The sequence below is a fragment of the Bos indicus x Bos taurus genome, chromosome X (genome assembly GCF_003369695.1).
Source record: "Bos indicus x Bos taurus breed Angus x Brahman F1 hybrid chromosome X, Bos_hybrid_MaternalHap_v2.0, whole genome shotgun sequence".
Taxonomy (NCBI): domain Eukaryota; kingdom Metazoa; phylum Chordata; class Mammalia; order Artiodactyla; family Bovidae; genus Bos; species Bos indicus x Bos taurus.
This window is the reverse complement of record NC_040105.1, coordinates 73176998-73196770: the sequence shown is the minus strand read 5'-3', so window position 1 is coordinate 73196770 and position 19773 is coordinate 73176998. Positions and strand designations below refer to the sequence as shown.

The following is a 19773-nucleotide window of genomic DNA, read 5'->3' as shown; positions in this document are numbered from 1 at the left end:
CTCCTGACATAACACCTATCCTACTCAAACTTTTCCAGAAAATGGCAGAGGAAGGTAAACTTCCAAAATCATTCTATGAGGCCACCATCACACAAAACCAGACAAAGATGCCACAAAAAAGGAAAACTAAAGGCCAATATCATTGATGAACATAGACGGAAAAATCCTTAACAAAACTCTAGCAAACATAATCCAAAAACATATTAAAAAGATCATACATCATGACCAAGTGGGCTGTATCCCAGGGATGCAAGGATTCTTCAATACCTGCAAATCAATCAACATAATATACCACATTAACAAATTAAAAAATAAAAACCATATGATTATCTCAATAGATGCAGAGAAAGCCTTTTACAAAATTCAACATCCATTTATGATAAAAACCCTCCAGAAAGCAGGCATAGAAGAAACATATCTCAACATAATAAAAGTTATATATGACAAACCCACAGCAGTGGTGAAAAACTGAAAGCATTTCCCCTAAAGTCAGGAACAAGACAAGGGTGCCCACTCTCACCACTCCTATTCAACATAGTTATGGAAGTTTTGGCCACAGCAATCAGAGCAGAAAAAGAAATAAAAGGAATCCAGATTGGAAAAGAAGAAGCAAAGCCCTCACTGTTTGCAGATGACATGATCTTCTACATAGAAAACCCTAAAGATTCCACCAGAAAATTACTAGAGCTAATCAATGAATATAGTAAAATTTCAGGATATAAAATTAGCACAGAGAAATCCCTTGCATTCCTATACACTAACAATGAGAAAACAGAAAGAAAAATTAAGGAAACAATTCCATTCACCATTGCAACGAAAAGAATAAGATACTTAGGAAGAGATTCACCTAAAGAAACAAAAGACCTATATATAGAAAACTATGAAACACTCGTGAAAAAAATCAAAGAGGGCACAAATAGATGGAGAAATATACCATGTTCATGGATTGGAAGAATCAATATAGTGAAAATGAGTATACTACCCAAAGCAATCTATAGATTCAGTGCAATCCCTGTCAAGCTACCAACGGAATTTTTCGCAGAACTAAGACAAATAATTTCACAATTTGTATGGAAATACAAAAAAACCTCGACTAGCCAAAGCAATCTTGAGAAAGAAGAATGGATCCGGAGGAATCAACCTGCCTGAATTCAGGCTCTACTACAAAGTCACAATCATCAAGACAGCATGGTACTAGCACAAAGACAGAAATATAGATCAATGGAACAAAATAAAAAGGCCAGAGATGAATCCATGCAACTATGGACACTTTATTTTCGACAAAGTAGGCAAGAATAACATCGAAAAGACAATCTCTTTAACAAGTGGTGCTGGGAAAACTGGTCAACAATTTGTAAAAGAATGAAACTAAAACACTTTCTAACATGATACACACACACACACACACACACACACACACACACACACAAAAAAAAAACTCAAAATGGATTAAAGATCTAAACATAAGACCAGAAACTATAAAACTCCTAGAGGAAAACATAGGCAAAACACTCTCTGACATAAACCATAGCAGGATCCTCTATGATCCACCTCCCAGAATATTGTAAATAAAAGCAAAAATAAACAAATGGGACCTAATTAATTTTAAAAGCTTTTGCACAACACAGGAAAGTATAAACAAGGTGAAAAGACAGCCTTCAGAATGGGAGAAAATAATAGCAAACCAAGCAACCAACAAACAATTAATCTCAAAAATATACAAGCAACTCCTGCAGCTCAATTCCAGAAAAGTAAACGACCCGACCAAAAAATGGGCCAAAGAACACATTTCTCCAAAGAAGACATGCAGATGGCTAACAAACACATGAAAAGATGCTCAATATCATTCATTATCAGAGAAATGCAAATCAAAACCACAATGAGGTACCATTTCATGCCATTCAGAATGGTTGCTATAAAAAAGCCTACAAGCAATAAATGCTGGAGAGGGTGTGGAGAAAAGGGAACTCTCTTACACTATTGGTAGGATTGCAAACTAATTCAGCCACTCTGGAGAACAGTGTGGATATTCCTTAAAAAACTGGAAATAGAACTGCCGTATGACCCAGTGATCCCACTACTGGGAATACACACCGTGGAAACCAGAATTGAAAGAGACACGTGTACCCCAATGTTCATGGCAGCACTGTTTATAATAGCCAGCACATGGAAGCAACCTAGATGTCCATCAGCATATGAATGGATAAGAAAGCTCTGGTACATATACACAACGGAATAATACTCAGCCATTAAAAAGAATACATTTGAATCAGTTTTAATGAGGTAGATGAAACTGGAGCTAATTATCCAGAGTGAAGTAAGTTAGAAAGAAAAACACCAATACACTATACTAACGCATATACATGGAATTTAGAAATATGGTACTGATAACCCTGTATGTGAGACAGCAAAAGAGACACAGATGTATAGAACAGTCTTTTGGACTCTGTGGGAGAAGGCGAGGATGGGATGGTTTGGGAGAATGTCATTGAAACATGTATATTATCATATGTGAAACAGATCACCACCCCAGGTTCGATGCAAGAGACAGGGTGTTCAGGGTTGGTGCACTGGGATGACCCAGAGGGATGGGATGGGGAGGGAGGTGGGAGCGGTTTCAGGATAGGGAACACATGTACACCCATGGCTGATTCATGTCAATGCATGGCAAAACCACTTCAATATTGTAAAGTAATTACCCTCCAATTAAAATAAATAAATTTATATTAAAATAAATTAAAAACTGTGAATGTATACAATGGAATATTATTCAACCTTAAAGAGGAAGGAAGGAGGTTCTGACACATGCTGCAAAAAAATAAATAAATAAATAAATAACTGAAACAATGTAAATAGAATCCCATGCAAATAATAAAAATAGAGCTGGAATACCTATAATAACATCAAATAAAATAAACTTTAAGTCAAATACTATTATAATAAGCAAAGAAAGACATTAAACACCGACAAAAGGGTGAACGTATCAAAAAAGTTTGACCATATACATACACAGGAAACAATGGAGCCTTAAATATATATAAAACAAATGTTGACGCTGTAGGGAGATAGTTATATGATAAGAGCTGGAGATATCAATGCTCCACTTTCAAAACAGATATAACTTGTATTCAGAAAATCAATAACAAAATAGGGAACTTGGAAAACAATATAACCTAAACATATAGGAAAACATATAGGACTCTACCCAAAAGCAGCAGAATACACCTTCTTCTTGAGAGTGCATCGACTATTCTCTTCGTCAGACCAGATAGGAAAAATGTAAAAGCAATAGAGGGCACCAATGGAACCAAAAGTTGGTTTTCTGAAAAAAACCACCAAGTTTTATAAAACTGTAGTTATGCTGACAAAATGAAAAAAAGGAGAAGGCTCAAAATATTAAAATAAGGAGTGCAGACATTACTGTTAATCTCAGAGAAGTTGAAAAAATGAGAAAACTATCAATGATTTTAGACCAACAAATTAGTTAATCTAAATGAAATGAAAAAAAAAAAATCTGAGAAACATACAAACAACTAAAACTGACTCAAGAAAAAAATTGAAAATCTGGAAAGAACTAAGAGATTAAATCTGTCATCAAAATCCTCCAAACAAAGAAAAGTCCAAAACCAGACAATTTTAATGGTAAATTTTGACAAACATTTGGAAAAAAAAAAAAAAAGAAGTTAACACCAATCTTTCTCAAACTCCTCTGAAAAATAGAGAATGATGAAATGTTTTCTAACTCATTCTATGAAGCCAGCATACCCTCATACCAAAGCCAGATTATGATATTGCAAGAAAGGACAATTACTGACTAATATCTTTTATTAATATCCTTGTAAAAATATTAACCAAATTACTTGTAAACTGCATGCAACAACATATTAAAATGATTATATACCACAAACAAGCAAGACTTATCCTGTAAATGTGAGTAGTTCAACATAAGAAAATCAAACATTTCAATATACTACATTAATGAAAGTAAAAACACATAATCATCTCAATTGAATTTAAAAAAAACATTTGACAAATACCATTTCATGATAAAAAAATTCAGAAAACTAGGATTAGAAGGAAACTTATCCAACATGATAAAGGGAATTTATATAAACAACAACACAGCTAGCATTAGTATAAATTGGTGGACTGAAACCTTTCCCCCTAAGATCAGGAACAAGACAAAAATGGCTACTTTCTCCACTGCTATTCAACACTCTTACTGGAAGTTCCAGCCATAAGAATTAGATAAGTTAAAGAAATAAAAGACATCCAATGTGGAAGGATAAAGCTAAATTATCAGTATTCACAGATAATGTGATTTCATATATAGAACATTTCAAAGAATCCACAAAGAAGCAACTAGAGCTTAAATTAATTCAGCAAAGTTTCAGAGTAAAAGATTAACACAAAAAAGAGCAGTTTGTCTCTGTACAAGAGTGATGAAAAATCTGAAAATAAAAATCAAGAAAACAATTCCATTTTAACTGAACTGGGGTCTCCTGCATTGCAGGCAGATTCATTACCGGCTGAGACACCAGGAAAGACAACCCAGGGGTCAAACCCATGTCTCCACATTGCAGGAGGATTCTTTACCAGCTGAGCCACCAGGGAGGCCCAAGAATACTGGAGTGGGTAGCCTATCCCTTCACGAGGGGATCTTCCCGACCCAAGAATCCCGACCCTGGAATTGAACCAGGGTCTCCTACATTGCAGGTGGATTCTTTACTTAGCATCCAAAAGAATAAAATAACTAAGCATAAATGTTACCAAGGAGGTGAAATACTTACACACTGAAAACTGCCAATTATTCATGAAGGAAATTGAAGACCTAAATAAATGGAAAGACATCCTGTCTTTTTCATGGGATGGAAAACTTGATAATGTTAAAATGACAATACTATACTCAGATAAATCTACAGATTCAATGTAATCTGTATCACTATTCCAACAGCCTTTTCTTGGAGAAATGGGCAAATCGATCCTCAAATTCATATGGAACCGCAAAGAGTCCCAAATAGCCAAAACAATCTTGAAAAACAACAATATTGGAAACTCAAGGTTCTCAATTTCAAAACTCACTACAAAGTTACATTAAACAAAATAGTGTGATACTAGCCAAAGTGTAGACATATAGACCAATGTAATTAAATTGAAAGCCCAGAAATAAACATATATATCTATGATCAATTAATTTTTGATGATGGTACCATGACTATTCAATGGGGAAGTAATAGTCTCTCCAAGAAACTGTGAAGATACACCTGGCTGTCTACATGGAAAATGATTAATATGGACCCCTACTTAAAACCATACACAGAAATTAACTGAAAATGAATTAAATACATAAATGTAAGAGTAGACATTATGAACCTCTCAGAAATAAGCATAGAGATAAATCTTTGTATCTTTTAGATTAGGTAGTGGTTTCTTGCACTAAAAACACAAGCAACCAAAGATAAAAAGACATAACTGGATTTCATCAAATTAAAAATATTTGTGCCTCAAAAGCAACTAGCAAGAAAGTGAAGAAACAGCATACAGAATGAGAGAAAATATCTTTAAATCATGTATCTGACAAGGGTGGAGTATCCAGAATATATAAATAACTCACAACTCAAAAACAAAGAGGCAAACAATCCATTTAAAATGGACAAGGACTTGACTAGACATTTAGCCAAAGAAAATATACAAATGGCCAACACACACACAAAGATGTTCAACATCATTAGTCATTTAGGAAATGGAAATCAAAACCATAATGAGGTACCATCCCACACCTCTTAGGATGGCTCTTTTCAAAACAAACAAACCAAAAAAAAGTCAAACAGATATTAACAAATGTTGAAGAGCATGTAGAAAAATTGGAACCAGGTGCACCACTGGTAGAAATGCAAAATTGTGTAGCTATGTTGGAAAACAGTTGAACAGTTCCTCAAAAGTTAAACACAAAATTACCATATGACCCCACACATATACTCCTAGATATATACATGTACAGACGTGTTCATTGCAGCACTAATCATAATAGCCTAAAATGACCACAGCCCAAATGTCCATTAACAGATGAGAAGTTGAATTGGTATATAATGCATAATCATATTCAGCATAAATTATTAAAGTACTGATATCTGCTACATAATGAATAAATCTCCAAAACATTATGCTAAGTGAGAAAAGCCAGACACAAAACGTCATGAATAAGATGATTCCATTTATATGAAATATCAAGAATAGATAAATCCATAAGGACAGAATGTAGATTGTTGGTTGCCTAATGCTTGAGGGAGTGGGAATGGGGAGAAATTGCCTAATGGACAAAGGGATTTGTCAAACAAACAAATGAACAAAAAACTGCAGTGTTAATTCCTGTCTGAGTTTCTAGACACCAATCTGCTCTACAAATTTCAGACTTTCCAGTCATCATTATTGTGTGGATCAATTCTTTATAATAATTCGTGTACATTTATAATTCATATATAAAATATTTCCTATAGGAATTTGTAAAATTTATCTTCTAGTTATAAACATTTATGGAAAAATTGATTAGGTGTATATAAATGTGTATATGGACAGGTGTAGACAGAGATGCATACACATACAGATATGTATTCATTTATTTACTATCATAATTAATGATGTATTTGTCACTGGAGATCATAACCAGTAAAATTGGAAAGACATTATTATAATGGATTGAAATAGATGACTCAAACGTAAATTAGGGCTTTTTTTTTTTTTTTAAGTGCATTCGTTCAGGCTCCATGTATGAAAGAGACTGGATTGTTCTGGGTCTCTTTCTTCTATGAAAGACTTGTAATACCGAGATTAGAATGTATTTCAAGTTAGTTTTTAAAAAATTGAAGTACTGTGTGCAATGTACTATAAGTAACCAAGATATATTTCAATAATTTTACCTTACTTATATAAAGATAGTCTTCTATAGAAGCCCTGATCTGATTTAATCATCTAATATGAAGTCTATTTATTAAATCAAGTACATTATAAAGGTTAGTCATTAATAATCTGTTCTATACATTTAGTTCATGTGCATAATTTGGGAGATACTTGATGCATCAGTCTATGAGCCTTTGTGTTAAGAAAAGATGTGATATCTGTGATGTGGAAATATGAATACATAAAATTAATAATTCCTTAGGCAGAAATACTTGTTCCTCTAGTGCAATGGCTTTCAAACTATTCTTGGTAGAGCCTGAGGAATTCCCTAGAATTATTTGATGTTTGGCAAAGTGCGGGGGTGGAAAACAGAGCCAGCCAGACTCATGTTCCCCCAAATACACATAGTAAAAACACACACTTATTTTAATCAGAAAAACTCCATTTACATGTCTTCCATATGGGTTATCTACATCATGTTTTCCTTGAAGAAAAAGATGTACAGATCAGGTTTAAAAAGCCTTAAGTAGTGATTGCTTTGTAACCAGCAGAACTGATCAGTGTTGGAAACTGAAATGCATGTTTTTGAAAAAATCTTGAAATATGCACTTTATAATGATATTTTTTTGTCATGTCACTTTTTTTAAGATGACTCTAAGAGATGTATAGTAGAAACATCACTGGGTTGAGTAAGAAGTCCCAGACTCAACTTATTTCTGATTTGCAAGTTAACAGCTTTGCATCCTATGGGCTTCCCTGGTGGCTCAGAGGTTAAAGCGTCTGCCTGGAATGCAGGAGACCCGGGTTTGATCCCTGGGTCGGGAAGATCCCCTGGAGAAGAAAATGGCAACCCACTCCAGTATTCTTGCCTGGAGAATCCCATGGATGGAGGGGCATGGTAGGCTACAGTCCATGGGGTCGCAAAGAGTTGGACACGACTGAGCAACTTCACTTTCACTATCAGCTTTGCATCCTAGGGTAAATCAACTGATTTTTCTGGATTTCCGTTTCCTTTTTGGTAAAATGAGGTTGATTTAGATTAAAGTATCAAACAGGTTTTAAATCTTGTGCAAAATCTGGTGACTGTCGTTGCCTTTCTAAAGTAATGTGTTTAGAAAAATTCTGAGGCTCAATAGGAAAGATCTCTGTAATGCTTTAACTGTATCTTCCATGGACAAGCAAATGGGTCAGGAAAGCTTTTGGGCAATTGAACACCCCTGGGCTAGGTGATCTCTTAAAATCTTTTCTAATATTAAGGAGTGTAACATCTAAAAAAAAAACAAGTAAGTTGCACATCAAGTAAAATGCAAAGCACATGAATAAATTACAAAATGCAAAAAATTTTCTATATATATAACTCTGCTGTACACATGAGACTAATGTGACATTGTAAATCAATTATAGTCCAATAATTTAAAAATTTAAATTTAAAATGGAATAAATTTATTCCAATCTGAGCAGATTGACAATGAAATGACATGAATGAGGCAAAGAGGGAGGGATGAATACGTGGAACACAGGACTTTTAAGGCAGTGAAACTATTATGTTACTATAATGTAATGTTATATCATAATGCTATAATGGATACATTATGAATTTGTCAAAATCCATAGAACTGTAAAACACAAAGAATGAAGCCTAATGTTAACTATGAACTTTAGTAAATAATAATTTATCAATACTGGTTCATCAATTATAACAAAATATATTCCATTAATGCACAATGTTAATAATACTGGAAATTGGGGGATGAGGAAAAGTATGAGAACTCTCTGTGCCTTTTGTTCAATTTTTCTTGAAACTTCCTAAATAAAGCTGCTCTAAAAAGTAAACCAATACAATATTGTAAAGTAATTAGCCTCCAATTAAAATAAATAAATTTATATTTTAAAAAGTAAACTAATTTGTTAATTTTTAAAGTGAGAAAGATTACATGTACCACTTAATACAAAAGCACACTGACAAATAATGACAATAGGGGAAGTTTCAAAGAAGAATAAAAATAAAGACTTGCCTACGTCCCCAGTTACTTCTTCCCTAGCTTCTTTCTAAATCCTAGCTGGATTTAGAAAAGACAGAGAAACTAGAGATCAAATTGCCAACATCCGTTTGATCACTGAAAAAGCAAGAGAGTTCCAGATAAAAACATCTACCTTTGCTTTATTGACTATGCCAAAGCCTTTGACTGTGTGGATAACAATAGACTGTGGAAAATTCTTAAAAAGATGGGAATACCAGACCACCTTACCTGCCTCTTTAGAAATCTGTTTGCAGGACAATAAGCAGTAGTTAGAACTGGACATGAAACAACAGACTGGGTCCAGATCAGGAAAGGAGTATGTCAAGGCTGTACATTGTCACCCTACTTATTTAACTTATATGCAGAGTACATCATGCAAAATGCTGTGCTGGATGAAGCACAAGCTGGAATCAAAATTACTGGGAGAAATATCAATAACCTCAGATACACAGATGATACCACCCTTATGGCAGAAAGCGAAGAAGAGCCTCTTGAAAGTGAAAGAGGAGAGTGGAAAAGTTGACTTAAAACTCAACAATCACAAAACTAAGATCATGGCATCCAATCCCATCACATCATGGCAAATAGATGGGGAAACAATGGAAACAGTGACAAACTATTTTGGAGGGCTTCAAAATCACTGCAGATGGTGACTGCAGCCATGACATTAAAAGACACTTGCTCCTTGGAAGAAAAGCTATGGACAACTTTCACAGCATATTGAAAAGCAGAAACATTACTTTGCCAACAAAGGTCCATCTAGTCAAAGCTATGTTTTTTCCAGTAGTCATGTATGGATGTGAAAGTTGGACCATAAAGAAAGCTGAGCACTGAAGAATTGATGTTTTTGAACTGTGGTGTTGGAGAAGACTCTTGGGAGTCCCTTGGACTGCAAAGAGATCCAACCAGTCCATCCTAAAGGAAATCAGTCCTGAATGTTCATTGGAAGGACTGGTGCTGAAGCTTGAAACCCCAATAGTTTGGCCATCTGATGTGAAGAACTGACTCATTGGAAAAGATTCTGAAGCTGGGAAAGATTGAGGGCAGGAGGAGAAGGGGACGACAGAGGATGAGATGGTTGGATGGCCTCACCTACTCAATGGACATGAGTTTGAATAAGCTCCAGGAGTTGGTGATGGACAGGGAAGCCTGGAATTCTGCAGCCCATAGGGTCACAAACAATTGGACAGGACTGAGTGACTGAACTGAACTACCTTCTTATCTTATTACAAGAACTCTGACATAAGTAAAATATGTGCTGACCATAGACAATCTCTACTCTAGCCATGCTGAAGTATTTGTAGTTTCTTTAATGTTCCATGATGGCAAGTGCCTCTAAGCCAGAGAACATGCTGCTGCACTCCCCTTGCTCCTTCACCTGGCTAACTCCTTCTTAGCCTTTAAGTCATAGTTTATATATCACTTCCTATAGGAAAGTATGGGCTTCTCTGGTGGCTCAGTGACAGAGAATCCATCTGCCAATGCAGGAAGCATGGGTCTGATCCCTGGGTTGGGAAGATTCCTTGGAGAAGGAAAGGGCAACCCACTCTAGTATTCTTGTCTGGGAAATCCCATGGACAGAGGAACCTGGCAGACTATAGTCCAGGGGGTCACAAAAGAGTTGGACATGACTTAGTGACTAAACAACAAATAGGAAAGTATGCCTGATCACCTTTTATATTCACCAACACATAATAAGATATCTCTTCTAAATTCTCTCAGCACCACTTCCTTATCTTTCTATATCACCCTTATCTTTCTATATGATCCTTATCTTTCTATCTTTAGAAATACCTAGTAATTTGTACATCATTCCACAGTAAATAATTAGTTTCTTAAGAGTAGAGATAATGTCGTATCCACGTTAGTATTTTTACCCTTAAAAAAGTGCCTGAAAGTGAAAGATTCTTTGTAACCCCAAGGACTATACAGTCCATGGAATTCTCCAGGCCAGAATACTGGAGTGGGTAGCCTATCCCTTCTCCAGCGGATTTTTCTGACCCAGGAATCAAATGTCTCCTGCATTGTGGGTGGATTCTTTATCAACTGAACTATCAGGGAAGTCCCCTTCCAAAAATAATAATAATAATAATAATTATAAGTGCCTACTGTATATTAATTGCAAGAGTTGAACACAACTTAGCGACTAAACAACAAAATACAGTTTGTAATTAAAAATATGGGTTGAATGATTAATTTAACTACCATTCATAGCAGCATTTTAAAACTTAGATATTATAAAATATAGCAAGTAAGATTTTTAAAGTTTTTTTTTTTTTTATGACAGAGAATGCTTTTTTTCCTTTTTTTAAAATTTTCTCAGAGCATATCAAACCCATTGTAGGAAACAACAAAAAAATGTAGAATGGAGTTGGAAAGGCTATGTACCACTTGCTGAAAGGTCAGTCACTACAACAGATACTTAATTTGTTTTTCCCCACCTTTACTTCAAGCTAGTTATTATAAATTTAATATGCAGTCTTCTCCAATGCCTTCATTTAATATTTTACTAATGCTTGCTGCTGCTGCTAAGTCGCTTCAGTCGTGTCTGACTCTGTGCCACCCTAGAGATGGCAGCCCACCAGGCTCCCCCGTCTCTGGGATTCTCCAGGCAAGAACACTGGAGTGGGTTGCCATTTCCTTCTCCAATGCATGAAAGTGAAAAGTGAAAGTGAATTCGATCAGTCGTGTCTGACTTCTAGCGACCCCATGGACTGCAGCCTATCAAGCTTCTCCATCCATGGGATTTTCCAGGCAAGAGTACTAAAACCATATGTGATTTGCATATATTTCCTCTATTATGAAAGTGAAAAGAAATGGAATTATCCATAATTCCCCCCAAGCCCCATCTACATGAACAAACCTGTTTGTTTTGACTGACTTAACCATTTCATAACTCAGTGAAGCTATGAGCCAAGCATGCAGGGCCACCCAAAGACATATGGATCATAGTGAAGAGTTCAGACAAAAAGTGGTCCACTGGAGGAGGAAAGGGCAAACTACTCCAATATTCTTGACCTGAGAACCCCATGAACAGTATGAAAAGGCAAAAAGATATGACACCAGTTGAGCCCACCAGGTTGGGAGGTGTCCAATATGCTACTGGAGAAGAGAAGAGGGCAATTACTAATAGCTCCAGAAAGAATGAAGAAGCCAGGCAAAGGGGGAAACAACGCTCAGTTGAGGATGTGTCTGGTGGTGAAAGTAAAGTCTGATGGCTTTTCCTATTGCATAGGAAACTGAAATGTTAGGTCCATGAATCAAGGTAAATTGGACATGGTCAAGCAAGAGATGGCTAGAGTGAACATCGACATCTTAGGAATCAGAGAACTAAAATGGATGGGAATGAGCAAATTTAATTCAGTTCAGTTTAGTTTAGTCGCTCAGTTGTGTCTGACTTTGTGACCCCATGAACTGCAGCACGCCAGGCCTCCCTGTCCAACACCAATTCCCAGAGTCTACTCAAAGTCATGTCCATTGAGTCGGCGATGCCATTCAAATATCTCATCCTCTGTTGTCCTCTTCTCCTCCTGCCCTCAAACTTCCCAGCATCAGGGTCTTTTCAAATGAGTCCACTCTTCACATAAGGTGGCCAAAATACTGGAGTTTCAGCTTCAACATCAGTCCTACCAGTGAACACTCAGGACTGATCTCCTTTAGGATGGACTGGTTGGATCTCCTTGCAGTCCAAGGGATTCTCAAGAGTCTTCTCCAACACCACAGTTCAAAACCATCAGTTCTTCAGCACTCAGCTTTCTTCACAGTCCAATTCTCACATCCGTACATGACTGCTGGAAAAACCATAGCCTTGACTAGATGGCCCTTTGTTGGCAAAGTAATGTCTCTGCTTTTAATACGCTATCTAGTTTGGTCATAACTTTCTTTCCAAGGAGTAACTGTCTTTTAATTTCATGGTTGCAATCACCATCTGCAGTGACTTTAGAGTCCAAAAAGACAAAGTCAGCTACTGCTTCCATTGTTTTCCCATCTATTTGCCATGAAGTGATGCGACCAGATGCCATGATCTTAGTTTTCTGAATGTTCAGCTTTAAGCCAACTTTTTCACTCTCCTCTTTCACTTTCATCAAGAGGCTCTTTAGTTCCTCTTCACTTTCTGCCATAAGGGTGGTGTCATCTGCATATCTGAGGTTATTTATATTTCTCCTAGCAATCTTGTTTCCAGCTTGTGCTTCCTCCAGCCCAGCATTTCTCATGATGTACACTGCATATAAGTTAAATAAGCAGGGTGGCAATATACAGCCTTTTCCTATTTGGAACCAGTCTGTTGTTCCATGCCCAGTTCTAAATATTGCTTCCTGACCTGCATACATTTTTGTCAAGAGGCAGATCAGGTGGTCTGGTATTACCATCTCTTTCAGAATTTTCCACATTTATTGTAATCCACACAGTCAAAGGCTTTGGCACAGTCAATAAAACAGAAGTAGATGTTTTTCTGGAACTCTCTTGCTTTTTCAATGATCCAGCGGATGTTGGCAATTTGATCTCTGGTTCCTCTTCCTTTTCTAAAACCAGCTTGAACATCTGGAAGTTCACAGTTCAAATATTGCTGCAGCCTGGCTTGGAGAATTGTGAGCATTACTTTACTAGCGTGTGAGATGAGTGCAATTGTGCAGTAGTTTCAACATTCTTTGGCATTGCCTTTCTTTGGGATTGGAATGAAAACTGACCTTTTCCAGTCCTGTGGCCACTGCTGAGTTTTCCATGTTTGCTGGCATATTGAGTGCAGCACTTTCACAGCATCATCTTTTAGGATTTGAAATAGCTCAACTGGAATTCCATCATCTTTACTACCTTTGTTTGTAATGATGCTTCCTAAGGCCCCCTTGACTTCACATTCCAGGATGTCTGGTTCTATGTGAGTGATGACAGCATCATAATTAACTGGGTCATGAAGATCTTTTTTGTACAGTTCTTCTGTGTATTCTTGCCACCTCTTCTTAATATTTTCTGCTTCTATTAGGTCCATACCATTTCTGTCCTTCATCGAGCCCATCTTTGCATGAAATATTCCCTTGGTATCTCTAATTTTCTTGGAGAGATCTTAGTCTTTCCCATTCTATTGTTTTCCTCTATTTCTTTGCATTGATCACTGAGAAAGGCTTTCTTATCTCTCCTTGCTATTCTTAATTCAGATGACTATATTTACTACTGTGGGTGAGAATCCCTTAGAAGAAATGGAATATCCCTCATAGTCAAAAAAAGAGTCTGAAATGCAGTATTTGAGTGCAATCTCAGAAACAAAATTATCTCAGTTCATTTTGAAGCAGACCATTCAACATGACAATAATCCAAGACTATGCCCCAACCATTAATGCTGAAAAAGATGAAGTTGATTGGTTCTCTGAAGATCTACAAGATCTTCTAGAATTAACACACACACACACAAACACACACAAACCCAATGATGTCCTTTTCATCATAGGGGATTGGAATGCAAAAGTAGAAGTCAAGAGATATCTGGAGACATAAACAAGTTTAGCCTTGGAGTACAAAATGAGGCAAGGCAAAGGCTAACAGTTTTGCCAAGATAACACATTGGGTATAGGAAACACCCTCTTCCAACAACACAAGATATGGCTCTACACATGGACATTACCAAATGGTGAATACTGAAATCAGATTGATTATAGTCTTTGCAGCCAAAGATGGAGAAGCTCTATACAGTTGGCAAAAACAAGACCTGGAGCTGACTGTGGTTCAGATTATGAGCTCCTTATTTCAAAATTCTAACTTAAATTGAAGAAAGTAAGAAAAAAATTACTAGGCCACTCAGGTATGTCCCAAATCAAATCCCTTATGATTATACAGTGGAGGTGACAAATAGATTCAAGGGATTAGATCTGGTAGGCAGAGTGTCTGAGGAACTATGGAAGAAGGTTCATAACATTGTACAGGGGGCAGTGACCAAAATCAGCATGGTCTTGAAGGCACTTCCTAATATTCAGAATTTCACTTGCTTTTTTTATATCTATAGGACACATAGTACTCAGCTGACAAAAAGAAAGATTTCAATTTGCAAAGACTCAATTCAGCATTTTACTTTACATATATATGTAGCAGCAGTATCGCTAGATATAAATATCTCAAAAATGCCATCTATTTTTAAAGAATGTCTGTTTTTGACAGTACTGATTATTTGAAACTAAAAGAAAAGCAAAAATGCCCACATAAAATACTGCAAGTATCATCATCTGCATTTAATAAAGCTCAGGAGAAAATATTGATAAAGAAATGTTTTAGCATTTTCCAGAATTTATTACAAAATACCCTGTTTACTCTAGAGCTCTCCACAGCATATTTTTGTACACAAAATAATTCTTTGTTTGACTCCAGTGTATATTGCAAAATTCAGAGCCCTAAATGAGAAATTTAGAAAGTGTATTCAACGTGTTTTCTGTTATTTTCTCTTTTCTCCTTTCCCACTATCTAAAAAGTGTATTACCCACCTAAAATTATTATTGCACTATTTAGAAACTCTATGAACACAAAAATTATGTTTTTGAAAGTACTGAGTTTATTTTAAAACATTGCATCAAGTTTAAATTTCAGTTAACAAAGCCATGTCTTCATTATATGTTGATTTTGGCAAAGAGCACAGACTTGCATACATCAAATGATATGATAAAGTAATTTAAAGTAAAATGTGTCTGCTTTCAGTAATGTGGAACCAAAGTACAATAGTAGTGTGGAACTAAAGCACAATATACATGTCTTTTGGCTGATGTAGGCCATAATGTTTCTTGTCTTCTAAGAAATTTTCAAAATTAATATTTAAAAAATTGATCCTTTTGTCTGATACTTATGGTATTCACTGGAATAAAGGCATAGAAAAGATTCTCTGCTTAGATTAATGCACTCATACAATAAGCTGAAACAAAAATGTCAGAGATAGTGGCATTCATGATCATAAGTTGCTTTAAAAGGGGAAACATTTCCAATCTATTTTAAAAGTTAATTAAAAGTCTGAGTTCTTTGGAAAAGGATGCCATTTTAAACTTATTTGCCATCCCACTTCCATAACCTACATATGCATATTTTTCCAGGGCAAGCAGCTTAGCAACATTATTGCATGAAAGTAAAGCAAGAAACTTTGTGGTTAAGCAAGAAACTTTTCAACTGAATACATCTTTTTTTGTGTGTGTGGGAGGTCATCTGTTCTGGTCACTGAAATATGCAATGAAAGGCTACATTTAGAAGCCTAGAAAACCTGTGATTCAGTACATAGAACTCTTTTAAACTTTTAACTACAAAGGAATGGGAATGTTATAAATACCACAGGAAATTACAATGCATGACATATCATAAACATTAACTGCAACTACTTTTTAGTCACAATAATTTCACATTAAAAAGGTACAGACTTTTGTTCACTAAAATTAATGAGGCAATTTGGGAACAAGAGACAAATTCTCACTCGCCTTTTAAAATTATTCAATGAAGAGATACAGATATAATTAAACTGCAATAATAATACCAAAAAAGGGAACAGGTACTTGCTTTTTAAAATCACTGAAGTACATAAAATGCCTTAGCAGACAACAGTAGTATTCCATGACACCTACTTAAAATTTCATGTTCATTTCCTACTTTCCTCATCACAATATTAACATTTTAATTATGTATTCATTTTAACTGTTTGCATGTGAAAGTACAAACTAATCAATTATTTCAACATTAAGCCTATTTCTTTTGAAGCCATGATAATTTTGATATTTTATAAAAAGCAATGGAGACTCCTTTTTTAGGATGCTTAAGGGAGAATATTTAAGATTCATGCTTGCTGCTTTGCCTGAGCTTCTGCTTCCTGAAATGGAAAAAAAAAAAAAAAAAAGAACAGATTTAAATATCATAAAACAGACATCCATGTGTATTTTTAGTAAACTATATTATTTCAAATCACTAAGAATATTTAAAATCAGAAAAATAGGCCCCAGAAAAAGATGGCTTAAAAATTCTTAATAGAAAAACTATAATATAGAAACTTCTGCCTAGAAACAGATGTAATAGAGAACTGTCTACAATTCCATAAAAGCGAATGATTTACACTTGTGTCAAGTATAGTTACTATTTTATTTAAAAGTAGCTAATTTCCTTTTTGAGTGATTTTTCACAAAAATTCAGTGTTCAAAAGCATTGTCATCTACAGTTTCCAGTCTGCTGAGTTTTGTTAAATTAAGGCTTAAGATACTTAGAAAATGTGTTATTTGCTAAAATGCTGTTTTTATATTTCATAGCAGTTCCTATGGACAGTAAGTACTTCTACCATAGGAACTCTGACCTATAGGTGTGCTCTGGCACTTAAGATAGTACTCGACACAAAATACAATTCAAGGAAAAATATATGGAAATAAAGATGGGTGGCATGAGTGAATTTGGTGAAAGAAACCTCAGATTTGAATTATAGAAATCATATATACTAGAAAATCAGCACCTAAACACCTGTCTCTAATAGACTATCAGGAGGAGTGAAAGCAATTGAATATTCCAAAATAAGCCTCTGATGCTAACACCAGAAGAAAGGAAAAATAAAAGGTGCTACATTTTTACCCCCCCCACTAAAAAAAAAGAAGTAAAAATGATAGAAAGAAACCAGAAGACAGTGTAATTCATTCTTAATATATCCTTAACAAAACAGATGTAATACACTATTGACTCACGGTCCTAAGCTCTTTTGAAATTTCTAAGGTAGTGTTTGGCTGTCAAAATGAGTATGTCTTAGACCCACGTTATGTATTTTGTTTCATTTTATTAAACAAGCTTCTAAATATTTCCTCACACAGCACAATGAATTTTATACCAAAACCCTTCAATGGCCTAGCATATATAGGTGGGGAAGCAAAGGTATAAAAATGTGATTATGTGACTAATGTAATGTCCTTCTTCTTACGATCACCTAATACCTAATACCTGAGTAACTAGTATTTTGGAGACAGCCTAGTTCCCTAAAGTCACACTTATCAATCTTTACTGTAATTTGTCACAAACTGTGTAGCTTTCAGTTATCCTTTATAATGGAATAAATTACTAGCACAAAAATCCAAAACAAAAGGCAATTAAAAATTCTTTGTAATTTGTCTTTAAGAACACATACTATTTAATATACTATATGTAAATATATACTATACTTATATTTACTCATAAGTATATTATATTATATATACTTAAATATACATACTATATTATATATTCTTAAATATAACCTGTAATTATAGTATATTAAATACACTATACTTATATTTAAATATAAAATATACTATATATTAAAATTGTTTACTTTTTAAAATATATTTTATTCATAAAATATGTAAATTGTGCTAAAAGCTTTATTATTATGTAAAAGTAAGTGTCTAGTATTTATAGAATCACGAGTTATTTAATAAACCAGAGAGCTTTGGAAATAGGAATATGATGTGTTCTTTACCTCTACTCCCACTATAAACATCATTCTATAAATGCATTGGTTTTGAGTCATATAATCCTGGGCTCAAATTCCATATCTGTTATTCAATTATTATGTAGTCTTGGTCAAATTACTTAAATTATCTGAGTATCAGTTTCCTTCTCTGTAAAATGGCATTGAGGATACCTAGCTCTTAAGGGTGGAATAAAGATAAAATGAGATGAATGTGAAATGTGTAGCTCAGTGCTTGGTTCATTGCAGATATCCGTATTTTTTTCTTACCTTTCTTCTTTCCACTTTCTGGATTAAGTGGAAAGTAACAAGATCAACACCACAGCTAAATGTTATTAACATACAGTTTCCCTTGGAGATGTAGTAAAATGGAATAGATTTAGTAGAAATGGGAATGTTTTAAATCTCACAGTAGAGGCAGATTTTCATGGCTTCTCCCTAGAGCCAGGTGGTTCAAAGTCAGTGAGAATACTTCTTTAACCAGCATGTTTTGGTCCTTCAACATGTTAGTGAACATGGCTTTTCCACATCACTGGATTTTTATGTTTTAGTAAAAATATATCAGTTATTTTATTCCATATAAAAACTATCAACTCTACTGAAATGTAAGAAATGCTAGTGCTAAGAAATTATAGTTTGTATTAATAAAATAGTAAATAGCAAAAAAAGTAAATAGTAAATATCTTTATATATTATGTTGAAATGCATCCAATATTCAAAAGAATAAAAAAATAATTTTCTTAAATAGGATTCCTTGCTTTATGGAACTATTTGCTATTGGGTACTTTTAAATAACAAGTTTTCCAGTGCACTGGCTTTCAATAATTTTTAAATATAAAGAGAATGTATTTTAATTATTTGGAAAAGAAAGGGAAAAATAGTCATATTATTAGTTATGATTCTATTCTCTTTTGCCCTATAAATATATTTTAAATGTAACTAGAATGTTAATTATACAATAAAAAGAATTCTGTAGCTCACTATAATGTATCTTTTCACAAACTATCATTTTTTAATGAGAACATGAGTTCATTAAGTGGATAAACCATTTTTGTTGATCCTATTTTTAGATATTTAACTTGTTTACAAATTTCTTAAGATATAAATAACATTTTTATTTTTTTATTCATAAAGCCTTTTCCATGTATAAAATTATTTCAATAGGCTTTAATACCCAGTAAAATTACTGGATGAAGAATTGTAAACATTTTTTAGGTCCCTAATATATATTTGCCATTTTGGTTTTCAAACAGTAGTACCAATTTATACCATCATCAGTAATATATGAGAGAATATGTTTCAATGCACCCTTCTCAGCATTGAACATTGTCACTCTTTTATATGTGTTAACTTCACAGATGAGTACTCTATCTACTTTTATCACATTTCTTTTATTATGACTGCACTTTTCCAATGTGGGTT

The 19773-nt window shown here is 34.6% G+C and overlaps 1 protein-coding gene across 1 annotated transcript in view; it reads right to left on the bottom strand.

Annotated features, from left to right (window-relative positions):
* Positions 1–15430: 15430 nt before the first annotated feature.
* SH3BGRL (SH3 domain binding glutamate rich protein like) overlaps positions 15431–19773 on the bottom strand; it is a 120620-nt gene continuing 116277 nt past the window's right edge. Inside the window, exon 4 of the mRNA XM_027533959.1 lies at positions 15431–16743. Coding sequence (XP_027389760.1) covers positions 16711–16743 — 33 coding nt within the window. The 3' untranslated portion in view covers positions 15431–16710. The remainder of the gene's footprint in view (positions 16744–19773) is intronic.